The 12,910-nt window shown below is 36.1% G+C and overlaps 1 protein-coding gene across 1 annotated transcript in view; it reads right to left on the bottom strand.

Moving 5' to 3' along the window:
• Positions 1-12,910, bottom strand: part of MALRD1 (MAM and LDL receptor class A domain containing 1) — a 689,301-nt gene that overhangs the window by 476,320 nt on the left and 200,071 nt on the right. The window contains exon 19 of the mRNA XM_055354139.2: positions 3,706-3,793. Coding sequence (XP_055210114.2) covers positions 3,706-3,793 — 88 coding nt within the window. The remainder of the gene's footprint in view (positions 1-3,705; positions 3,794-12,910) is intronic.

Raw genomic sequence — 12,910 nt, 5'->3', positions numbered from 1 at the left:
CTTTTTTTTGTTGTTTTTACGTAGAGCTCAATTTTTATTTTTGTTTCATTTTATGGTAAGATTCCTTTATCAAATTCCTTTATCAAACCTATGGATTCAACAAGCCTTGTGGTTTTGACCCATAGTTTATTTTGTTATGCCATTGCAAAAAACACAGCTCCTACAGTTTTTCAAGTTTTTTTATTTTTCTTCCAAAACTTGAAACAGAAAATTGGGACCAACACTCAGTAACTGATATTTCGCATCTCTGCCTATGCTTCTAGTAGCTGTTTTACCTCCCCTTGGAACTGTGAGCCACGGAATGGATTTAGCCGGATAATTAGGGCAACAATAGTTTCAATGGTGACTTGTGTTTCTTTTCTGTGTTCTTTTTTTGTTCTCTTCTGACTCTGAGGTCACAGTGATTCTCTCTAATCTCAGATTTGGGGGCAATGTGGGGAAAGCCCTGGCCACTGAAATCAGACCAGCTTAGGTAAAATCACAGTCCAATCCTTAATTTTGTATTCTCATCCACGCTACTTATATCTTTAATTTTTCATATCTGTAAACTGGAGATTGTAGCCTCTTCCTTTCAGGTTTAGTGTGTTTGATGAGCCTTATAATACTAGTGGTGAACATTATGGTTCCAAGAAGCAGTGACTGTGTTCTGCCACTTTACAGCTAGGTACCCTTGAGCAGGTTATCTCCTTTTCAATTTCCTCCATAAAACTGGTATAATAAAGGCATTAATCCTGCCCCACATACAACATCTATTCACCTATGATGGACCAGGCACTCTTCTAGACTCTTAAAACATTGTAAGATTAAGTAAAATAAAATATGTATGAATGGCCGGTTGTAATATTGTCCCTACACATCACCTCTCTTTCTTGTAAAGATTTTCTATCTCCCCTACCCCAGCTGAGCTCCCTGTAGGTGGAAAATACTTCTCTGCCCCATTGTTAGGATCTGATCAATGGATAATGAACATGAACAGACACAGTAAGACATATACCATGTCCCAGTTGAAATTTCAAATATGCTTTTTTTTCTCCATCCTCTATGAAATACGTCAAATAGGGACTTGGTCTTTTAGCCATGGTCTCAGAGAGATAGGACCACATGAAACAGAGACACATAGCTTAGAGCTACATAAAATTACACAGAGCTATGATTAAGATCTATCTGTCTGTCTATCTATCTGTCTGTCTGTCTATGTCTTTGCTCTTATTCTCTATGCCAACCCACACGCTTGAGAGCAAGAAATAAATGTAGTCATAAGCTACTGACACTTGGCTTTCAACAAAAGCTGACTGACATATACTATAGTATCTGGCACATAGAAATACGTAATATTTTTGCAATAATATTAAAACTAAACTAAAATATATAACAAGAGTATATAAAACACCTAAAATTATTGACATTCCTCTACCTACTTATCCATCCAACAAGTATTTGTTGAGTACTAGTATGTGTCAAATACTGTTGTAGGAATTGGAGATTAAACAGTGAAGAGGTGATATACCTGCTCTCATGCAACTAACATCATTATGGGGGAAAATAGAAATTTAACCATAAGGGTGACAGGTGATGTGGAGAAAAATAACACCAGGAATAGAAATAGAAAATGCCAGATAAGAAAGAAACTGCATTGTGTTGTGTTCAGAGGAGGCTTCCCTGAAGAAGAAACTCTGGCAGAGACCACAAGGAAGTAAGGGAGGGAGTTAGAAAGACATCTGTGGGAAACCTGTTCCAGGAACAGGGGAAAGCAGATGGAAAAGCCCTAACCATATGATATGGTTTGGCTGTGTCCCTACCCAAATCTCATCTTGAATTATGGCTCCTATAATTCCCAAATGTCATGGGAGGGACCCATTGAGAGGTAACTGAATTACGGGGACAGGTCTTTCCTACACTGTTCTTGTGAAAGTGAATAAGTCTTACAAGATGTGACAGTTTTATAAAGGGGAGTTACCCTGTACACACTCTCTTTGCCTATAACATGTAAGATGTGACTGCTCCTCCTTCACCTTCTGCCATGATTGTGAGGCCCTCACAGCCATGTAGAACTGTGAGTCAGTTAAATCACCTTTCTTTATAAATTACCCAGGCTCGGGTATGTCTTTATTAGCAGTGTGAGAATGGACTAATACACCATAAATTGGCTGAAGTGCTCAAGTATTAGCTAAGAGGCCTTTGTAGTAGGGAAAAGTGAATGAGATATACACTGGTGAAAGGTGAATTCAAGAGGTATAAGGGGTTAGTCATTTATTCCTTGGAAGTTATCATTAGTTTGAGGTTTGCAGTGAATGAGATAGAAAGTCATAGGAAGATTCTGACAATAGAATGACCTAATCTCATCTAAGTTTGAAAAGAAACATGTGGGCTGCTGTTTTCAGAATATAGCACTCAAGGGTAGGAGCAGATAGATCATTTAAAAAGCAATTGCAATAATCCATGCATAGACACTGGTTGCTTGGACCACGGGGAAAAGTGGTGAGGGCAATGAGGAGTGGGTACTAAACCAAATTTGTTAATATAAACCAGATTTGTTAATATGGAATAAGCAGCTAGATATAAACTGTCATTTGCTGAGATAGGGAGGTATAAAGGAGTGGCAGGATTGAGAGGCAACTGGTAATCAGGAATTCACTTTTAGGCATTGAGAGGTAAGGGTAAATTTGTTCAATTCTGCCTCTTGTTTTACTAGCGTTCAAGAGAGGGATTCAGCTGTCTCCAGAGTTCTATGAAAACCATGACACACAGTGGTGACACCAATCGATCCTGTTAGGATGCTGAGTGGTGGGTAGGATCAGAGCTGTGTCACATAGCTACAACTGAAAAGATTGGAATCAGCCCCATCCCCTGACTCTGCATGGGATGGAGCTGGTGCTCCGCAGACCAGTGAGGCTAAGATGATAGAGCAGGGATTGATGTTAAGTTTTCGGCAATTGAGAATGTTGTTGGACCCCAGCCTCTGATCACTCCAGGGAGATCATGTTCCCTCTTGTCGTGCACTTTAAGAGCTCTCAGTCTGAGTGCCAAACTCCATTAGTTTAATATCCAGTCTTCTTAGATCACTATGCACTTCTCAGAATGGGTTTCTCCTCATAACACTATTCAAGGCCTGGGTTGTGTTTATTTTAGGTTATTTTCTATCATTATCTTTAAGATGCCTTCTAGACATCCAGGTTAAGCTGTTGAGTAGGTAGTGAGTACATGAGTCTGGAGTTAGGGGAAAGTTTGAAAATTGATATATATCTGGAAAATATGTCATTTATGTCATTTTAATAGACATAAATCCATAAAATAGTGAGGAAATGGTTGACAACAATTGTTAGAAATATTTAAAGTGCCTCCTGAGAGTAATCCGAGAGGTTAATAAAGTATCCAATGCGATGTAATTATAAGGCAAATGGTTTGATTATTTTAACTCCTTAAATATAATGGAATTACATTTTAACTTCAGACATGATTTTCTAGTATTTTGCATGTAATAAGTCATAGACATAAGTGATTCAAACATCTTGACTATGTTTGACACTTTAAAACTAATTACTAGCAAGGATCTAAAAAAATCTTTTCCAGAGTTAATAGTTTTGAGAAAAAGAACAAAAGCAAGGCCATGTTGGAAATTTTGTAGAAATGAAATATTGATTTCCTTGCAAGTTTTCCAAGTAAACAGATTTAGAAATAACCCCAAATTGAAATGTTTTCTCTTACCAGGGTAGAGGGTGCAGTCCATAAATGACAGATCATCAATCGCAATATCTCCAGTGAAGCCATCTCCCACTGAAGCCTCCACCAATATCTAAAAAAATAAAATAAAAAAAAATAAGAAATGTGTTTATGTGGTAAAGGAAATTAAGTTATGGAATGGATGAAGAGGAATTTAAAATGTACCCAAATATAACCTTCTGTGCCATTAAAAAATTACTTTGCAGTAGTCTCCAGAAGTGGTCATCTTGCCTTGAATACTTCTAGTAACAGAAACCTCCATACTTCATTGAGCCTATTAGACCCATGGAGCTCACTGCATTTCTGATGAGTTTCCATTTTTGAAATTTCAGTATATTAGATTGATATCCACTGCCCTATAACTTTCAGCCATTAGTTCTAGATTTGTGTTGTTCCCTTCTGGTCCTTTAAGTATTTGAAGGCAAATAATTGTTCCCTCATCCCCCTGGGTCATCTGTTTCCCAAATTAAACCTCCTCATCCTCCTAGATTTTCTACCAGAGTTACTTGCTAGGATATACCGTTTTAAGGGCTTTAAAATGTTCCTCACATGACACTGATTCTGTAGCACTTTATGAAATTGGCTAATCGTGATTAGATCTCCTTCAGGGCCACATTAATCACAGTGAACTCAGATGACATTTGTGCTGCTGCAGGAGCTGCAGTTCCTCCAAAACTTAGTAAAATATGAAATACCACATATAGACAAACCACTGTAGTATATGGTAGATTGTGATTAGGGTTGAGATTTACTGTAACAGAATTGATCATGATGAATTATTTTAATACTTATGCAAATGTGTTGCATGCTTACTAGGAATCCCAGCATAATTTAATAATAACTTCTAGCAAACTCAAACTTAGAAAAATACATTATGTTTTCCCATTATTATATGAACATATGTTTTCATTTCATTTTCCTCACAAATGTTATATGTGGGAGTTGAAGTTTTACTTTTCAAGCTCTATCCTTCATTGAAAGTTACCACAAACATTATTTGTTGACATTCTCCTTATGAAAGAAAGTTTTAAAAGGTCAAATTGCTGACCTCAAACCTCTTACACTTTTCTCCAACTTTCTACCCTTTCTTGAGGTCTACCAGGATTCTCTCCCTGATTTGTCACTGAGGAAATTAATTAATTTGGGAAATGTTTCTGCATAGAACTAGTGGGCAAATATAGTCCCCCTGACATTGTTCGAACAACATTTAATGGTGTTATACAGGAAGTGTCCTGCTGTTTTACAATGAGTCTTTCCAAACATAAAAATGCATCCTTTTTCCCACCACCATCATGAGTGAAAGGCATTATAGGCAGAGAAAACAAAAATGTATAAAGAATGTTTAGTCCAAACTCATACAATTATTTTCAATAAACCTAAACTAGCAGACAGAATTTGAAAGAACATACTACAGAAAAACGTATTCTGTTTTATTTTTAAAAATAGAGTTGGGTGAACAATTGGGGAAAAGGCACAAATATAAATTAATCACCAATTAATGTCCTGTACCCATACATGTAAATCCCACTGCAATAAAACACAGAACATGCTAACAAATTGCTTAGAAGAAACAGCAAAAGAAAGAAGAAACTAGGGTAAATAAAAATAAATACTATTGACTTGGCCTCACTCCTCATGATTATCATTATCTTATTAATGAGAAGGAATAGAAAATTGATATTAACATCCCACTTCATAGAGAGTGAGGCTGTTGTACATATAAGTAGCTGTAAACCAGCTTTAGGGATATATACACATTCATAGCTCCATTCTGGTGTTTGAAGTCAATTGTTCCAAGACTTTTTATTGTCTTTATATAGTCATAAATTAAAGAATTGGCTATTTATGAAAATTTAAGACAAAATTCTGTAACCCAGAGAGGGCCATAACAGGTTAGAGAATGTGATTTGCTCAAGGCATTTTTCCTTTGGAGTTTACTTCATGTTGCATGAGAAGTATTTTAATATTGTTTCTATCTGCATTCAAGGCCAACGGGAAGACAGAAACAATCCAAGAGAGAAGACAGTTGGGTTTGCTCTAATACATAATTTAATCATAATTTTTGCCAAAATATCTTCAATTTGCTAACCTCTAAATGTTAGCATTCTTGAGAATTAATGAACAATAATTACAATTTGAGAAACTAAAATTGTCCATTTGTATGATAGTCTCAATCTCTTTTGAATATTTAAGAAAAGCATTTTTAAAAGACTTTTTGATAATAATCACACTTCAGGAACAAAGTTATGACTGTTAAGGTTTAACCCTACTTTAACCCTATATTTTAGTCTTGCAAAAAAGCTTGGTAAATTATTCTAAAATACTAGTCCTAAGAAAATGACCACAAAAAGAATAAACCCAAATGCCTCTATTATGAAAATGTCACTTTCATTTATGATGTTTTTCCCTGAGAACGAATAGAAGCTTATCAAAACACAAGCATTATACATTGTATATAAGATAGTATTGATTCTGGAAATTAGGGAAGTCGAATTTTACTCCTAAGTCCCATTGCTACCTTACGGAGTGCCTCAAAGGGCAACTGAAAATCCAGTTTAGTTTAAATGACCTGCCTTATCTGTACAGGTCAATTCTACTTATATTAGAACTATCATCGTCTTGGAAATGTTATGAAGTAAACCAGCTCATGCAAGCTGTTCTTTGCATGGGCTGCCACCTGCTCCACGTAAAGACAGACTGGCCTTGGTAACCACGTTGGAACTTTGAGGCTTAAACATTAATGAGGCTCTAGCAACTTTCCTGAACTCATCCTTCTATGTATTTAGGAAACTGAATGACTGACCAAAATTTTAAATGACATAAAAAAGATTGTCCTCACATACAAACACATGTTTTAGCCTCCGTTAACTCATAAGAGAAATGGAATTAATTCAACCTGCTGCTTACTTTCACTTTAGCCATCATGTATTTGTAAAATATTACACAATTCCAATATAACATATCAGTTTTTAATATAATGTATCCTCAGATACATTATATTAAAAATTGGTATGTTTTATAACTATAATGTATTTTCAGATATATTATAAATTTATAAATTTTAAATAAGAATTTCTGTCTCAAATATAATGTATTTTATATGAAGATACATTATATCTGAGGCAGAAATTTTAGTTTAAAATTTATAAAGAGCACATATTCTATGTGGAGCAACTGGGACTCCAATGCATTCCTGATGAGAATCCTAAATGGCACAGCCATATTAATACAACTAATTTGGTAGGTTCTTATAAAATTAAACATACACTTTTATATGACATGGCAATGCACATGTAGGTATTTGTTTATTCAAGACAAATGAAGATGTGTCTAAACAAGAATCCATTAACAAGGTTTATACAGACTTTGTTAATAATCTCCAAAAGCTCAAATCAACCCAAATATCTCCCAACTGGTAAGCAGATAAGCAAATTGCAGTATATTCATACGATAGAATACCACTCAGCAACAAAAAGGAACAATGATGTATGCAACAACAGCTGTGAACCTCAAAAGCATTAAAGTGAAAGAAGCCAGACTCAAAAGCCTGTATCATTTATCAGCTCCTTTTATGCCATTTTAGAAAAGTCAGAATTATTGGTGTATTAGAATACTCTCATGCTGCTATAAAGAACTGCCTAAGATTGGGTAATTTGCAAAGAAAAGAGGCTTAATTGACTCACAATTCCGTAGGGCTGGGGAGGCCTCAAGAAACTTACAATTGTGGCAGAAGGGGAAGATAACATGTCCTTCTTCACATGGTGACAGGAGAGAGAATGAGACCCAAGCAAAGGATGAAACCCCTTATAAAACCATCAGATTTTGTGAGAACAGTATGGGGGAAACCACCCCATATATCTACCTGGTCCCACCCTTGACCCATGGTGAGTATTACAATACAAGGTGAGATTTGGGTGGGGACACAGAGCCAAACCATATCAATTGGGAAAGAAATCAGATTTGTGTTGACAGGAGCTGGGGGTGTAAAAGGAGGAGATTGACTATATCAGGAAATGGAAGATTTGGGGGAATGGTGGAGATATACTCTATTTTGGTTGTAGTGGTTGCTTACACAACTGTATACAGTTGGCTCTTAAACAACATGAGTTTGAACTGCCTTGGTCCACTTATGTGTGGCTTATTTTAAATCAAACACAATAAAAAATACTTGTGGCTGTGAAAGATGTGTATACAGAGGGCCAACACTTTGTTTCCAGTGCAGGACTTGAGTATGTGCTGATTTAGTTACATGGGGGCAGTCCTGGAGCTGATCCTCTGAATCCCAAAAGACAACTGTACATTTGTTGAAATTCATAGAACTGCTCACCTAAACAGGATAAAATCGACATATAAATTATACCTCAATAAACAAATACAAAGCATTTATTCTATACTTATTGCCATAAGTCATCAATGTGTCTATTACTTTCATGTCTTTTTCTCAATTGCCAATTTAATGTGTGGCATTTTATAACCAGCATATAATAATCTCAAGAATCTCAATCTATTCTTCAATTCAGCTATGAACAATTTTCTGTTGCTATCCACTTATAATTTCCTAGAGGACAAATATTTACGCTCTCTCTTATACTTCTTAATGATACCCACTTATTTTTCACTGGATTTTCCAATAATCAAAAATGCACAAACAGAATGAAAGGCATTACATGAAACTCTCTTTTAGCCCATTTTGACACCTAAGGTGTTAAGTAAACTCTTATAAACACATTCAGACAATGATCTAATATTTAACCACATAACCTACAATTCTTGGGAGCTTTTAGAAAATCAGCTTAGAATTCCAAACTTTTTAGGCCAATACTGAGGGAACTATTTGCTGGATACAATATAAAAGGGTTTTTAAATCATCTTTGCAATTGTTTACACAACCCTGAAACCAATCTCTATGAAATAAAACTCAGATTTGGCCTGACAAATTTTATGATTCTAACTCTGTGGCTGACTCTATCACATATACAAAACTGCAGAATAATTGGAGTTTTTCAATTACTATAGTAGACATATGAAAACCATTTATCATGAAACAAGGGTCATAAGTGCCATATTAAAACTGTGTGAGAAACTGGGCAAAGGAATGGATAATAATAACATTGTGGTAATAGTAGAGACAAAATAAAATGCTGGGATATATAAGTAGTCAAGAACTATAAGATGATTACTGACAAAAAAATATGATGTCTACCAAATCTGTTTTCTTATTTTGGGAAACAAAATCATAACAAAATTTATGTTGATCTTTTGGCATTATATTGTATTTCTTCTTAGCTAATGTCTGGCTTATAGCTTGCTGAGAACTTTTGATTAAAAAAAGAAAAATGAGTGCCTACTTAGGCATTGTGCCAAGTGATTCCACAGTTAACAGGAAGAAATAAATTCATCCCCATCCTTGACTATCTCACCATTTACGATAGAGAAGACTAAATGGTGGCCCTTGGGCTGGACCCAGTCCATAACAGTTTAGTTTAACTCCATGAGTGCTCTTGAGTCAGATTGGTTGCCAATACTTTAAAAGTAGGATATCTCACAAGAAGACATTGCTCCTCAGCTGCTGCAGACACTAGTCCTCCCTATTATGCACCCACACCAAGGTTGTCAGCTGCCATTCATTATTTTAAACTTCACCTACTTTATTAGTTCGTTCTTACATTGCTGTAAAGAACTACGTGAGACTGGGTAATCTATAAAGAAAAGAGGTTTCATTGACTCACAGTTCCACAGCCTGTATAGGAAACATGGCTTGGGAGGCCTCAGGAAACTTACAATCATGGCAGAAGGCAAAGGGAAGCCAGCATTTCCTACATGGCTGGAGTAGGAGGAAGAGAATGAAGGGGAAAGGGGGAAAGTGCGACACACTTTTAAACAACCAGATCTCATGAGAACTCCCTCATTATCATGAAAACAGCAAGGGGAAATCCGCCCCTATGATCCAATCACTCTCACCAGTCCTGCCCCCAACACTGGGGATTACAAATCAACAAGAGATTTAAGTGGGGGACATAGAGTCAAACCATATCACCCACTTCTTTCAATTCATGTCCCATGTCTGGTTCCCATAGTTATTTGGGTTTGCCATTCCTTGCACAGTTTAAATCAGAAAGCATGAAGGGCCTGAGATTTACCCTACTTGGAAGCTAATGAGTAAATTTGCCACTATTTCATATATATACACTGATATAAGACACTAGATCCCTGATACAGAAAGACAGGAAAAACCAACAGCCTGAGAAGTACCTTCCATTTCCACAGGGCAATATGAGGAGGCAGGGATGTTTACCTGCATGTGAGACAGTCACACCATAGGAGAGGAATACAAAATGAGGAGACTCTAGCTGGAATAGGCTGCTGGCATGTCTGCCCATTCTCCCCTCCAGAGAAAGAGAGGTGGCAAGAAGAGCTTATTTTTACTCTGGAATGTAAGCAAATGTCTCAAGGTAAAGACCATTTAAATACGCCCTTTGCTCAAAGGCCGAACTGTGCCAAACAGAAGAAATCCATGGAGAATTATCTCCAAACAGGGCACTTGGATGGTGCTACATCGTTGAAATATTTCATTTGTGGAAGCATTACGATCCCTTAATTCTTTTCTAATGTATCTGCACACTGGAATGGTTAAATCAACTCAGCCTCCACTCCCCTTATAAAATGTCTCATTTCATACTCTTCTGAAGGAAGGAGTCTCATTTGTTAGAGTCTTCCAGATTCAACTACCCACCTGCTGCTTGCCCACAAAGCCTTTTCCCATCAAGGCCTCTGCTGTGTTGAGGGCAGAGAGTAAATAATAATAATAATATTAAAAGAGAAATCAAAAACGATTTAAGAAATTGGGCCATTCAAAACCTCAGACATGTTTTTTTACTTACAGAGAATTCTTTCTGCTAATCTTGTTGAGTGAAAGAGAATACACACATTGAGAGAGAGAGAGGTAGAGAGAGGGAGGATGTGGGGAGCTGATCTTTACTTTGGAACCTAAACAAATGTCTTACACATATCATCACACACATCATCTGTAAGTACTCAAGTCATATAAGATTAATTTGCTTTTTGCGGTTTTTAAAGGATTCACAAACCACAAAGTTCATTTCAGTTCCATTTTCCTCTGTGTGTTTTTAGATGCACAAAAAAAGGGCCAAAATTGGGGCACATTTGTGTTTTTGCCTCTAATATGTAACAATACCTTCCTGAAACCTGCCTAAGTAAATTTTAAAAAGAATCAGTGTTGATGATCTTGAAATTAGTTTGCTACTTGAAACTCTGCACACTCACATGCTATTTTAAAATACCCTCTGAGAACCCATATACCCTTTAACCCACTTCGCATCTCATATATTATGTGAATGAGGACAAATTATTCTCAGTTTTTCCAAATCCTAAAAATTATATGGAACCCATTTTACTAAAGGTTACAATGAAGGATCTAATTGAAAAAAGTCTGGTTGATATTTTAGAAAAAAGTGAAGAAGGTTCAGAGCTATCGATTAAAATTTTCAGTAAATTGTGTTTTTATTATTTAAAAATGACATAATAAGGTATAATAAGATTTTAACAGAATACAATGCACTACTGTCCAATCAATAGGCTCACACATGCCAAAATTAAATTCTTATTTAGGAAGCATAGTTTCAAAATTCTAAAATGTCATTTTTTTTCCCATCAGGCTAATTTTATCTTCCCTACCATTAAAGATAATATTTAAAGAAAAGAGTTGAACCCTAATTTATTATTTTAATATACAAGTCTTTCTACAAAAAATCATCATATGCCTTTTATTCTCTTTGTAAAAGGAGACACCAAATCCCAAATTTACCCCTATTTTTATGTTTCTACGTAGCAACTTAACACTGATGTAGACCTAAAGCAGAAATTTTAAAAAACCGACAGATTTAAACTCTACTTAAACCTTAACTAACCCATATTTGTCTTTTGTTCTAGCTCAATGTCCCACATGCCCACCCATTAGTTATTGAGAATTAGAAATTGTGTCTGAACTTCCAGGTTAGATGTTACTTTCTCAGAGAAGCCTTCCTTGACCACTCAAGCTAAGGCTATTTTCTTTTTATTTTTACAAACTTCTTATTGTTTATAATCACGTAAGTATTTGTGCATTTAATGTTCATCTTCTCTATGAGACTTTAAGGACAACCTCCAGAAGGGACACTGAAGGACACAAGCGCTGCAAACACAGCATCCAGCACAGTAACTAGCACATGATAAGCTCTTAATGAATTTTAAGAAAAAATGAAACTTCCCCTTTCAACTAAAACTGTTGGTGTTACACTTGGCGCCATGCCATATCCCATCTGTTTTACATGACATACAGTTATCAAAAAAACAAACATGTGCCAAAGATACTGATTACGCTAATATTTCACACTACTATCTAAACTGCTGACAAATCCTGCATCCTTTTACTTTGAAACCGTGTCTTTCTCTTCCTTACATGGCCTAGTTTCTGGATTCCAATTCGATTTCTACCTACATTTATATAGTTTTGCCATGACTGTCCTCCTTTTTCCATTCCCCAACTTATGCCTGCATTTCCAAGCCCTTTCCTTCAATCTTCGGTTATTTATCAAGCATCACTTTCTTTTTTTTTTTTTTTGAGACGGAGTCTTGCTTTGTCGCCCAGGCTGGAGTGCAGTGGCGCGATCTCGGCTCACTGCAAGCTCCACCTCCCGGGTTCACGCCATTCTCCTGCCTCAGCCTCCCGAGTAGCTGGGACTACAGGCGCCCACTACCACGCCCGGCTAATTTTTTGTATTTTTAGTAGAGACAGGGTTTCACCGTGTTAGCCAGGATGGTCTCGATCTCCTGACCTTGTGATCCGCCCGCCTCGGCCTCCCAAAGTGCTGGGATTACAGGCGTGAGCCACCGCGCCCAGCCCTCAAGCATCACTTTCTATCTGGAGTAATATCAATTTCATTTGTTAGATGAATTAAAAGAAATATACACACATACACACATATGTGTGTGTGCATATATATATGTATGTGCACAGAGACATATACACACATATGTGTATATGTTTTAATTTATATTATATATCATATAAATATATTTAATATAAATATATTATATATTTATATTATAAAATATATATCATTTATATTATAAAATATATAATATAAATTAAAACATATATACATATATATACACATATATCATATATGTT

Source organism: Gorilla gorilla, chromosome 8 (assembly GCF_029281585.2).
Source record: "Gorilla gorilla gorilla isolate KB3781 chromosome 8, NHGRI_mGorGor1-v2.1_pri, whole genome shotgun sequence".
Classification (NCBI taxonomy): Eukaryota; Metazoa; Chordata; class Mammalia; order Primates; family Hominidae; genus Gorilla; species Gorilla gorilla.
Note: the sequence above shows the minus strand (reverse complement) of the source record. Positions and strands in the feature narration are given on the sequence as shown.